Below are 12633 nucleotides of genomic sequence, written 5' to 3'. Positions count from 1 at the left end.
CCTTCCTTCCTCTCTTTTTATCCTATCCTGTTTTTCAGTTCGCAGCTGTTTTGGTTTTTTTTTTTTTTTTTTTTTCATGCAAAAAAAAGATTTAAACAGAGACCATGCGCTTTGGCCTGGAACGTACATCTAAGTGTTGTTTAAAGGATGTCCGACTTCACATCTCATAAGAATCTTATATGTATATTTATATATATGTATATATCGATTATTTTTAAGCCTTTAGCATAATTAAATACAAATTTTATTTTAAACATAAAAGCTTTAAAATATTTTTAAAAACTTTTACAGGGAGAAATTTAAAGCTTTTTCTAAATTCATAAATATTTTTACACAACAATTCTTGTTAAAACAAGATAAAAACAAGATAAATTCGCCAAAAACCGATAATGTAATAATCAGAAAAAAAAAACAGATAAAAACACTTTTTAAACAACAAAAAAAAAAGATTCATTTTTTAATAAGTCTTCTTTGGTTTTTAATAATTATTATATATAAGTTTATTTAAATAATAAAACCTATTTAAGGAGGTTGGTCAGTTGTATCAAAATAGTCAGAATCATACACAATTTTTGCCAAACATTATTAACAGAATAATGCTGAATAGAATGTTTAAATTTCAAGTGGTTTGACACTTAGTGTCTGAGAAATTTAATTTTAAAGATAAGATCTATACATGGACCTAACACAAAAAAAATTATCTCACCTAACCTAAGCATAGACATCTTCTCCCTTCTTACCACTCCCGCAAAGTGACTGATCTCTCCTTAAATAATAATTTTAATTTTAATGTAAAGTTTAATTGTATAGCTTAAAATATAAATAATGAAACTCGACAATGTGGTTGCACAACGTTTGAAACGTGTCGTCCAAAATTGCGACTAGAGATCCAACATTTTTGATATTACTTTATTTATAATAAATTTAATTTTATATCAGTTTAATATCTTTATTAAAAAAACTTATATACTTATATATACTTATATACTTGCTGTTGTGTTATAGATATGCCAAGTTTTGTTGGCCAAAAGGCGAAATATAATTATTACCGTATTGTCTGCAGCACAAGTTAGTCGAGAATAATTTTGATACCGATACTGCAGCGGAATAGACTGATGGAATATTTTTTTTTTTTTTTTTCGGCAGCATATTCATCGCAAGCATAAATTTTCCTTATTGTGCAAAATGTTTCTAGACTTATTTTTTTATGCATACATACTGTTTTGCATTCATCGATTGTTACTCGTAACAATTTGATTTATTATTAATCAGATACATTAATTGTAAGTTTTTCGCATTTAACAGCAATATTTCGATGCAATGTCAAAGCGGAAAGTCGAACATCCTCTCTCAACACAAAGAGACATTAAATTCGAGACACTGGGAATAAGACGGATAGAAAGCGCGCGAGCGTAAAGATGTCATTTAACAAGTATATCCTTAATATTCGAGACGGGCGTTATAAGATACCCATCGCATTTCTTTTCCAAAAAATCGCATATCGCATATGCAAATAGAGCCAAATGCGGCACAGTTGTGATACTACTAAACTTACTACCATAAATTTTTCTCATTTTTTTTTATTCTCTATTTTTATTCTATTCACGTTTATAGCTCGTAAGGGGACACACGACCTTACCAATACAATGCTAAAAGTTTACAAGTATACAGGTCATGTTATTACAGTTAATAATTTCATTTATTATCGTTACAATCATTACCAACTTTACGTCTATTACCTTATTACTTCACACTAAAATATGATAAAAGTAGATCGATCGATTCTCTCATCGTACCATGTGCGAGATATTTATTTTAAAGCATCTCAACGACTGTAGGAATTTTCCATTCCACTAAAATCGAAATAACCTTTCGGTCATTCTCGAGCGAAGTAAACGGTAGCGTTGATGTTCCCTTCGCGTTCAAAAAAATTAAAAATATTCAACTTTATATTATTTTCCTTTTTAGCAGCTCTCAAATAACGATCTAGTAGTATCTGAGAATCATTAATCTCTCGATCATATGTTTCGAGATTTGATGATCAAAATAATTAATAATTACATGTTTTTTATAGAACTTTATTTAATTATTTCATCTTCTAGCTAATTTGTCCAATTCACTAATGCACTCGTGGTCTTTATCAAAAATCACTAATCACTCTCCCGATATACTCACTTCTTCTTAGTACTGTGTGTATTTACGGATTCTTTGTGTATGTGTGTATATGTGTGTGTGTGTGTGTGTGTGTGGGTATAAAAGAATAATGTATGATAGATGTGTACCTGTATGTGTGTTTTATCCCGCTAATCGACTAATCCATCCTTTTCTCCTTGCTCTTTCCTCTTTCTTTCGTAACATTGAAATATCTTTCGCTCACTGTGCAAATCTTAACATAAATATATATTTTAGAATTTTCCTTATATGAAACTCACTTTTGTTTAAATCCCTACATTGTGTTTTCGCATTACTATATCTGTTTAAGACAATGATTACCTTGCTCTATCAGACTCACAGGAGAAAATCACTTTGTAATTATAATTTAATACCTTAACTGCTTCTATATAAACGTAATTTAGAATATCTTGTGTGTGTATGTGTAACACATTTATTTCTTATATTAATTCCGTTTGAAATCATTATTTTTACTGCCTTATACCGCGCCCAACACGCACGGGCGATTATCACACTACCTGAGTACAATATACCGGCGACCTCTTCTTTATTATCTGATCATATCATCTTACAAATGTGACTAAAAAAAAAAGATATTAATAAAAGTTTGATCTATCGAAATTTCAGACGGAGAATCATATGTCGAGTTTTGTTTTTTTTTTTTTTTTTTTTTTTTTTTTTATTCTCTACAAAAAAGCGACATCAAATTGTTTGCCGATTAATTGCTCGAAATAATTTGACAAAATTTTAGATTTGATAATCTTGTTGCTAAGAATGTTATTTTTTTTTCTCAATTAGAACTTTTATTATCACGGTTAATTTCTCTGGTAGTAAGTTCATCTTCCTGTCTGTCGGTCTCACTGTTCAAAAGGTGCGATTGTGTCCGAGATTGTGATACAAATACTATAAATAATAAAGAAGAGGAACTGCGCGATGTTCAAAGGTCAATAATCGCTTGATAAAAATGCAATAGCCAATGATTACATATCATTATATGATACCAACTAATTGTAAGACATATACTAATAGTTAAAAACGGCAGGAGAAACTCATGTGTATCAATAAAAAGTGTTTTTTTCATAATAGATTACGATACGAATAATAAGAGTTAAGTGTAATATTTAATTATACGACCAGTCTTTAGTGTGCGGGACGCTAAAATATACGCTTAACGTTAAAACAGACAATTCGCGACGTCCCCGGGAATTATATTTATATATTTAAGGACATTTATTTAAATATCGAAATACTTAACGTGTCTTGCAAAAACTTAACCCGCATACTATGCATTTAGTGATAGAATAAACAAGATCAATCCACGCATTACCTAATTAAGTTAATAGAAAAAAAAACAACGACTTAACTTAGTGGCTGTAATATTCATAATTTATTAATTTATTTCCTTTTTATATTTTGCTATTAATCGTACGTGTAAAAAAAATGAATCAACACGAAATGCATGAAAAACGCAGAGAGGCAGACATACATATTTGTTTATGAAAAGTAAATGTAAACTTTTTTATTTCCGCGACTTGCAAAACGAGATGTTAACGTAAAAGACAAGAACTATAAATATGTTTCTTAAAATCGGCGATGCACTCACATCAGCTTATAAGTTATAATAAATTGTATCAAAAACTAGTATAGATAATTGATTTTCGTGTACACATATCAAAAACGTAAAAAAGTAAACAATTTGATGAATTTTATAATCTATCTACTCTTTTTCTAAGAGAGCATATAAAATAATCTAGCTTCCAATTTTTAATGAAAACTTTAACAGAAAATATGACAATATTTCAATATTTGACATATTCTTTCCTTGTTTCTCAAAGTCATTATTAGTATACAGGATAACAGTCTCCAGCGGATACGTTGATTTTCTTTGCAGATACATTTAACGTTAAAAAAAAGAAAAAAAAAATGAGAGATGCCTCAGTCTATTTAAACAGAGATAACAAACTGTGGAAAGCATCGCGTAAAAGATTTTTTAATACTGAACCTCTTTACGAGATACTTGGCGAGATACTTGGCAAATAACGTAAAGTGTAAGTGCCTGCTTAAAAGACAAAAAAAAATAAATAAATAAATATATACGATTCGATAAGAATAGATGAACATAAGATAAGGAGGAAAAAAAGAACTCGCACAAAAACAATAATAAAGAAAGAGAACAACAACAACCCTGAGAGCAAGCCGTACAGTTCGCGTAACCGCGAATGAGGCATACAGTAACAACGGCTAGAATCAAAGTATATCTTTTCTATATATGCTACCTATTACATTAATTAGATGCGTCATCTTCGTATTTAAAAATACTAATAATATTGCGTTAAATATAAATATATTATCTGTTGTACAATTAGAGTAATCGTCAATATTATTCGAATAGAATCTTGCCCTTTCTAGTTTAAAGACGACTTTTTTTGCATTCTCTTAATTTCCGATTCGTAAAAAAATCCAAACATAATCATGATACGAGTTTTTTCACCGTGCATGCCTTTCTGATCAAGCGAACAATCAAATATCTTGAGGTACCCACTATCGCAGTCGATGTGCTATTCGCGTTTGACGATAAATTGAATAACAAGAGTCTTGTCTTTATTGCTAAGTAGAGTTAAATTTAATTTTCTAATGAGAGTGTAATGCGTCTTGTGCAATATTTGGAATATCTTTCTTATTTTCCGAAACTTTTTTTTTACTACGTTTTACTTAAAACAAAATTTGCAAATTTCCCCTCGCTCTAAGCATCTTGCCTTTGTTTTTTTTTTTTTTTTTTTTTTTATATATATGTCTTCCATTAAATTCCACTGCGCATTTTTCAAAACTGTATTATCGTAATAGTCTAAAATGTATGTATATACACAGTCCTGCCAAAGGCAACCATTAAATCTTTATAGTTCTTTCCCTTCCCCGTCCTTGCGCGCTCTAGTAGATATTTAAATTTATTTTATCCGTCTGAGAGACTCGTTAATATTATAAATAAATTAGCTCATTTATATACCAATCCTCAACAAACGCATCGATTATATTTACGTGCTCTGTACAAATTAAATGTAATAATCGCGTTTTTTTAATACCTCGCGTACACTTAAAGACTTTAAAATTCACACTTTAACTTCAGTTCTATACGTTAGCGATCGATGTTCAGTTTTGCAATCACTAGCACACGCTTCCTGCTTTAACTTCAGTCATTAAAAATCGAGATAATAGTAAGAAATACATATATTAGTAGTAATAATATAATTAATATACTATTTCTTAATTTGCATCGTTATTTATTGGTATTACTTTATGAAATAAGTTGCAAAAAACAGTTATAGACATAAAACACGTCGTATTATTTTGCCGCTCTCTTTCAAGTTTGATTAAACGTGTTATTTATCTCGGACAATCAAATGTTTCGTCATTTTTCAATTATGTATTTTTTTATCAATTTTCTTATTGTTTCGATAATATACTATTAATATTATAATATTATATATTAATATTAATATTATATATTAATAGTAATATTATATATTAATATTATATATTAATATTAATATTATATATTAATATTAATATTATATATTAATATTAATATTATATATTAATATTAATATTATATATTAATATTATATATTAATATTAATATTATATATTAATATTAATATTATATATTAATATTAATATTATATATTAATATTAATATTATATATTAATATTAATTAATGTATAATTTACTTAAAAGTTTTTTTGGTTCTGAATAATCATAATCTTTTTTTTAAATTGCGAATTCTCTCTCTACAGTATAATCAAATAAAAATTTAAGTAAATAATTTGTAAGAAATAGAGCGAAAAATAATAGTAATGTCTTTTATATCTACGGCTATTTATATATATATATAATCAGAATAAATTTGGACAGTATGTCGTAATTGTAATGCATTTCTATGTGACTTGAAATAAAAAATAGTTTTACGTGCTGTCGAAAAGTTAATTAATTTATTTTTTTTATCCGCGTAGAAGTGTTGTACGTGTGAATAAGTGTTTTTTAAGTGTATATGTTATCTGTATGTGTTTCCTCTGTCTTATTATAATAATTAATGTGTAAAATTGGTTGTTTGATTGAGCTCTCTAATCGCATTTTAGTTTTATTATGTGTTTAATTAAATGTGTTATTGCGTTGATCCCAGAAGTTTACACGAGTCGCGTTTGTTAACGTTTCGCTCGTCTTTTCTCATCATCCGATTTACAACACTGGTTTTCCCTCCGCGATATATTTTTCGCAGATGAAAAACAAGTTACATTATACATGATTTCTAATCAAATGCAAATTGACTTTATATTTGAACTCGATATATCAATTGATATACCGATAATATAAAAAATATCATAATAAACAAAATTAGCTTATACTACAGCTTTGAATGTATAATATTCAATACTATTGTCAGAATATATATATATATATATATATATATATATATATATATATATATATATATATATATATATTATATATACCAAATAAAGTAAAATGTGACGTATGAATGGGAGACGTACAATAAAAGATACGAAAAAGAAAAAGAAAAATAACAGTCGATCGTCTTGCGCTTAATAATAAAATCTTACATTGTTGTATTTATATTGATGAACAAGAAAAAGCACATGGACAATGATAAATTACATTATATGAGATCAGATTTGCGATACTTAACGAAATTGCGATTCTCTGTAACTGTAATCTATTAATTATATAGTTTTATATGTAATAAAGGGTCTTTGTAATTATTTAATAAAAAGTCTAGTTACTTGGTGAATTATATATTAATAATATATTAGCGTAATACTCGCCATCATCGACAAAATAAGACACAACGCGACCCGTTCGGTAATTAAACATGAGCATTTCGAGAGCACTCTTCCGAAATATTCCTCGTTTAGATCTATGGTAAATCCTACAGAGTAAATATAATTAAGTCATATATTTAATCAGGTAAACTTTTCAGGTCAATGTCCCCTACCGAGATATAGCCACACGATTACAATATACCCCTCCCTCCACCTTATCCATCAATGATCTTGTTCTAATCATCTAAAATTTAAACACTTATAAGCACATCATCGTACAATATTTCGTAATTATCGTCGACAATAATAATAGTGTAATAGTAATAGTGCAGTTGTAGTACTTGTAATAGTAGCAATAGCAATAGTGATAAGAGTATAATAATATTTGTATATATAGTAGTAATAATATATAATTAATTATATATAATAGTAACAATAATAATCGTAGCCTTAAACGTGCCTAATAATAGCTATTATAAATCGGAGGTAAAATATAAACCAGTTTTTACGTGCTTTATGGTATGGCCGAACAGAAGCCAGTCCGACGACCACACTAAGTTCTTATAATACAATTTGTAAAAATATTTGTGATTGTTTGTTTTTTTTTTTTTCTTATTATCCCTTCCCTTTCGCACATTGATATTATTTCCAAATTATTTGGAAGAGTAGGAAAGCAGTCGCTAAACTAATTTAAGGAATTAGTCATAAACAAGAAAGAGTAGAAAAAAAGGAACTGAGAAAGAAATACGTATTTTTAAGATACTACTAGTGATATGACATAAAAGTAAAAAAGGACGCCCGCAAAAACCGCATCCTGCTGAGAGAATGTCAAGATTTATATAGATTATACAAACACCATATTAAAATGATCTAGATATTTTACACTATTTTCTACAGTCGTAGGTCAGCCTGTGATCATCTTACTTAATTATCTGATTAATTATTCTCGTTATTATTTTTTTTTCTTCAATTATATATCCGATATAACAACTATTTTTTAATAAATACAAGATCGTGGAGGGACGAGTGTCTCGAATGTGCAAGTCATCGCGCTGACTTTCCATCAGAGACTATAGTTTAAATATTTCTTTCGTTTATTCTTATCGTTTGTGTTACCGAAGTGCTTGCTAACGATCAGGAGGTGAACAAGCATCGAAATTTATGCCTGTCCTGAGAAGAAATAGTCTCCAACTTAGATCTTATTCACCTCCATAATAAATGCCATTATATCGATTAAATGATTAGCATTCCTGACTCTTTACGCTCGCTTTTTTTTTATTTTATTCACTTATTTTTCTCTTCTATAGAGAGTTTGCTGATATTAGACGTATTATTACAATATACTTCTATATCGCGCTTTCTTCCTTCTATCCTAGTGTCATACAAACTTCGCTTGCATCATGGGTGTCTATTCTAATTCTGTCGAGGTGCTCGTTCTACTTTATTTAATGTAACTTTAAGAGAATTTCTTTTTTTTTTATTCGATAAGATCATGGGCCGTTCTCGCGAGCGATCAATAAAAAAAATCAATATCTGGAAAGAGAACTCCTAAACATCCCTTCTATTCCTTGACGCTTCCGTTTTCCAAGTTTGCAGTTTGATATTTTCAAAAAAGATATTTATAAATACGACCGCTCGCGAACGACATACTGGCTTGAACAAGAGACATTCTTTAGGTATTCTATCGTCAATTACGCCTGCGAATTTTAGCAACTTTTTCAGCAAGAACTTTACCATTCTAATCGTAATTCTAATTTACAGTTTCTACAAAAATATGTTATGTAGCGCATAATTCCTTAAACAAGATACTTTTTCTAAATAATGACATTCCTAACGCATATATAGTAAGTAGATAAGTGACGTAAAACGACAAAGAATGTCTCACATCATAGCGCAGATTTCACGATCAAATACATTTGCGGTTTTCTTGAATATGAAGTAAGAAATAACCCACGAGCAAGGCCAAGCCATTCAGCGCATTTCTCCACCATAAGTCAATTAAAATGGTCATGAGGTGGGCCACTCTTTAAAATCAAAGCCTTGCTGACCGGGTTTAGGAGCGCTGGCGGCATACCCACCTTGGTTGCTTTCTCCTCCTTGATACGAACGTTGAGGATAAGTGGTGTCCGCGTAATTACTATACGCGGAGTACCCAGTGTAATCTGGAGTCTTAGCCGAACTGCTGCTGGATCCAGGCGCACCTGACCCGGTGTTCTGCCGTGAGTACATGTCACCTGGAACATTCGTTCGTAACATTAAATCATCACATTCATCTAATCAAAAGCTTAAAAAAAGAGAGGACTAATTTCTTAACGACTAAAAAAAAGATATAAAAAAAATAAGGTAAATTAAAACGTAATTGTGCTTAAGAAAATACTGCAGTTAATTATTTCCAATCTGTAATTTACAATACATATTCTTTTTTGTACTATTATTTAAAAATTATTATCTTGAAAAATCAAAGAATCTAATATTAAAAAGAATAGTTAATATAAAATTTAAAAAAAAATAAAAATAAATATATATATATATATATATCTTTTTGTTTTCTATGTGTAATATTTACCTTATTTTCCTATATCTATCAATATTACAATTAAAAGATACAGAAATAACAAAATATCTTTACTATTCAATTATATCAATATTCTTGATATTTTTTTGTTTGAAACAATACAATAGCAATCATCTATTTAAAGATGTCCGTCTTTATAATTAAATGCAATTTTTAGAAAATTTAATAATAATAAAAAAATAATAAAATTATTATTAGCCTGAATTCACACCTTGACGGAAAAGCAAAAAGCAGAAAAACAGAAGTCAATCAGAACTCGTATTGGAAATAAGCAATACAACGAAAAACTTTTCCTTATTTCCAATACAAATTCTGATTGGCTTCTGCTTTTCTGCCAAGATGTGAATTCAGCCTTAAACAATATGAACACTACTTATATCAACATATCCTTGTAAATATCGAAAACAGTAAAATTTTATTTTGTGAATTTTGTTACTTTGTGTGTAAAAAGAGTATCTCACCCAGTATATGAAAATTTTATAAACATATATATACAACATTTAACTTTGCTATTCTTAATATCAAAATAATAAAATCGATATTCATATATTGGTTTATACATATTTGACTAATTAATCTCATTTCCTCCAAATATTGATTTTTATATAGAAATTTGGAATTATAATGATAATGATAAAGTATAATTATAACACAATATCAAAGATTTTTCAAATACACAATTGGTAAAATATATAAATTTTACTAAAGTTTACAATTTTTAAACCAATCAATAAGCAATGTATGCTTCAGACATAATCACATGCATTTTATATCAGATAATAAAATCATCTAATATAATAGTAAATGGTGCAGACAAACTATTTTAATATTTTTAACATCTAAGTTTCTCGAACTATTATACATTTATTCATACAATTTTCATTTTCAGTGATTGTAAAAAAAATTATCTTAAATAACAAGTAAATAACAAGTAAAAAAAACATTCACAAATACACAAAGTAACTCATTTTTCCACAACAATAAATTTAGATTAAAGTTTCAGTTCATATATGTTTTATATATGATATAATGACACACACATATTGTGTGTTAACAATAAAAAGCACTAAGGTGAGACAAACATGTATTACACACAAGCGAAGATATTAACAGTATACTGATATTCAGGATCTCAAAGACGAATTGATGTCGGTTATAACCTTTATTTTCTTTAATTAATATAATTAATAAAATTCATTTTTATCGCTTGACGCAATTAAGTCGTCGTGATTAATATTTTTAACAATGGATCATATTTGTTATTCCATAATGGAGAAGACATTAATTCGTCATTAATTAGGTAGGACAACGGTAAAGAAAATAAAAGGTCGGAGAACATGTGAATACTATCCTACATGGCAAATAATCATAAAATATTAATTCTTTTTATAATTTTAATATATTTTTAATATTTATAAAATATAATGATTATTATGTTTTATAACATGCTCGGATTTTGGAATTCTTTCGTCTCTTCGGATTTTGAAAATTCTATTCTAAATCTGTTGTATCTAATACAGAATGCTAATACTTCAATTATAAATGTAATTATATAAATATATATCCAATAAATATGTACTAGCAGGGTACATGCTTTTCGATTATCTACATGTAAAAAATTAAGCGTAAAAAAATAATAACAATAAAAAATTTTGCAAAGATGGAGTATCGGGATATAAAGGATTCTTGGATTAAAAAAAAAAAAAAAGATAATCTTAATTTATCGTTACAGCTCAGAAAAATTATCGTCTCATGCTCGAAGGATAATATATAATATCGTCCAATGAATTAAAACATGAGATAATAAAGCAGATACGGAGATAATAGCGGCAAGCGGCAGTGCGTCAAGCATATATAATAAGCGTTGCTTTCGATTTTAAGGATTGAAAAATATGCAACGAACGTATCCCATTATTCCTACAATTCAACTTCGAGCAGAAGCTAATATCTATGCACCGTTTTCCACTTTGATATCTCCCAGAATATCAAATTACGTCTCACGTAAGATACGGTGACTTATAGCCCTATATATTATTTCATATTATAAATGTGTAATACAATAATACAAGTATCTTATTCTACTTCCTTTTCAATCTTCACAGTAACAGATATCACATTATAGGTCAAATGTATCTAATTTTTTGAATATTTATAAAGAAATCAATTAAGCACAATATACTAACGTCATTTTTGTCACAATATCATAAAGTTATTATACATGAAATGTAATTTATGCACAGAATTAATATATATTTTTCAACCTTTCTTTTAATGTAGTTACATTATCAAAAGTCATCGTTCGCAAGATCTTTTATGCAAAAATATTAATAAATGTAATGTTATCAAATCAATTCATTTGATTCTTCCATATTAAAAATATTATTAAATTAATTCAAATTACAATTGTTAAATTTATTAATATTATAATATTTATGAAAATCGTTCACACAGTTAGCAAAATTCAGCTGCGACATTTGAAGAACTATTACATCAGGAACAAGCAAATAATGATAAACTAACTGCCATTGGAAGCGCATTAATTTTTCCGAAGGCACTAGACATATAAAATTAGGTTGATGTAAAAAAAAAAAAAAAAAAAAAAAAAAACAAAAAAGATTACATTGCTTTAGCTAGGTTCAAAATTAGGTCAAACTGGAACTATTTTGCGATGCCAGAGGGTGGAAAGAGGAGAGTTTGTTTGACTGAGCTTGAAGACTCACCCTGCGGGCCAGAGGGGTTCGAGTTGGAGTTGGGCTGCGAGGAGTTGGGCTGAGGGGGCTGGGGTGGGGGCTGGGTCCCAGGAGGGGGCCCATTCTGTGGCATGTTCCAGGAGCTCCAGGAGCCCCCGGGCCCGCCCCCCGCAGCCCCGCCAGTACCCGCCGTGGGCCCGTAGCCCCCTGAAGCGGCCGCCGCCGGCCCACCTGCGATCATCAACCACACAAAATACGTGTCACCGACCGCATGTCATACCTCAAATCACTTTTCTTATAGCGCTCTTTTTATTTATATTATTATTATCTTTATTTCTAACTGTTAAAAGTGTCTTAAAA

The 12633-nt window shown here is 28.9% G+C and overlaps 1 protein-coding gene across 6 annotated transcripts in view; it reads right to left on the bottom strand.

The window, feature by feature from the left end:
* Hrb27c (Heterogeneous nuclear ribonucleoprotein at 27C) overlaps positions 1–12633 on the bottom strand; it is a 64090-nt gene that overhangs the window by 42116 nt on the left and 9341 nt on the right. For 4 of the 6 annotated variants that reach the window (XM_072897125.1, XM_072897136.1, XM_072897144.1 and 1 more), the window contains exons 6-7: positions 12304–12504; positions 9087–9242 (exon numbers count right to left, since the gene is read on the bottom strand). In XM_072897125.1, coding sequence (XP_072753226.1) covers positions 9087–9242; positions 12304–12504 — 357 coding nt within the window. Of the gene's footprint in view, positions 1–8396; positions 9243–12303; positions 12505–12633 lie in introns of those variants that run through there. The other 2 variants (XM_072897150.1, XM_072897158.1) reach the window with 2 other exon arrangements.

Source organism: Anoplolepis gracilipes, chromosome 1 (assembly GCF_047496725.1).
Source record: "Anoplolepis gracilipes chromosome 1, ASM4749672v1, whole genome shotgun sequence".
In the NCBI taxonomy this organism is placed as follows: domain Eukaryota; kingdom Metazoa; phylum Arthropoda; class Insecta; order Hymenoptera; family Formicidae; genus Anoplolepis; species Anoplolepis gracilipes.
This window is presented reverse-complemented; position numbering and strand designations above follow the sequence as displayed.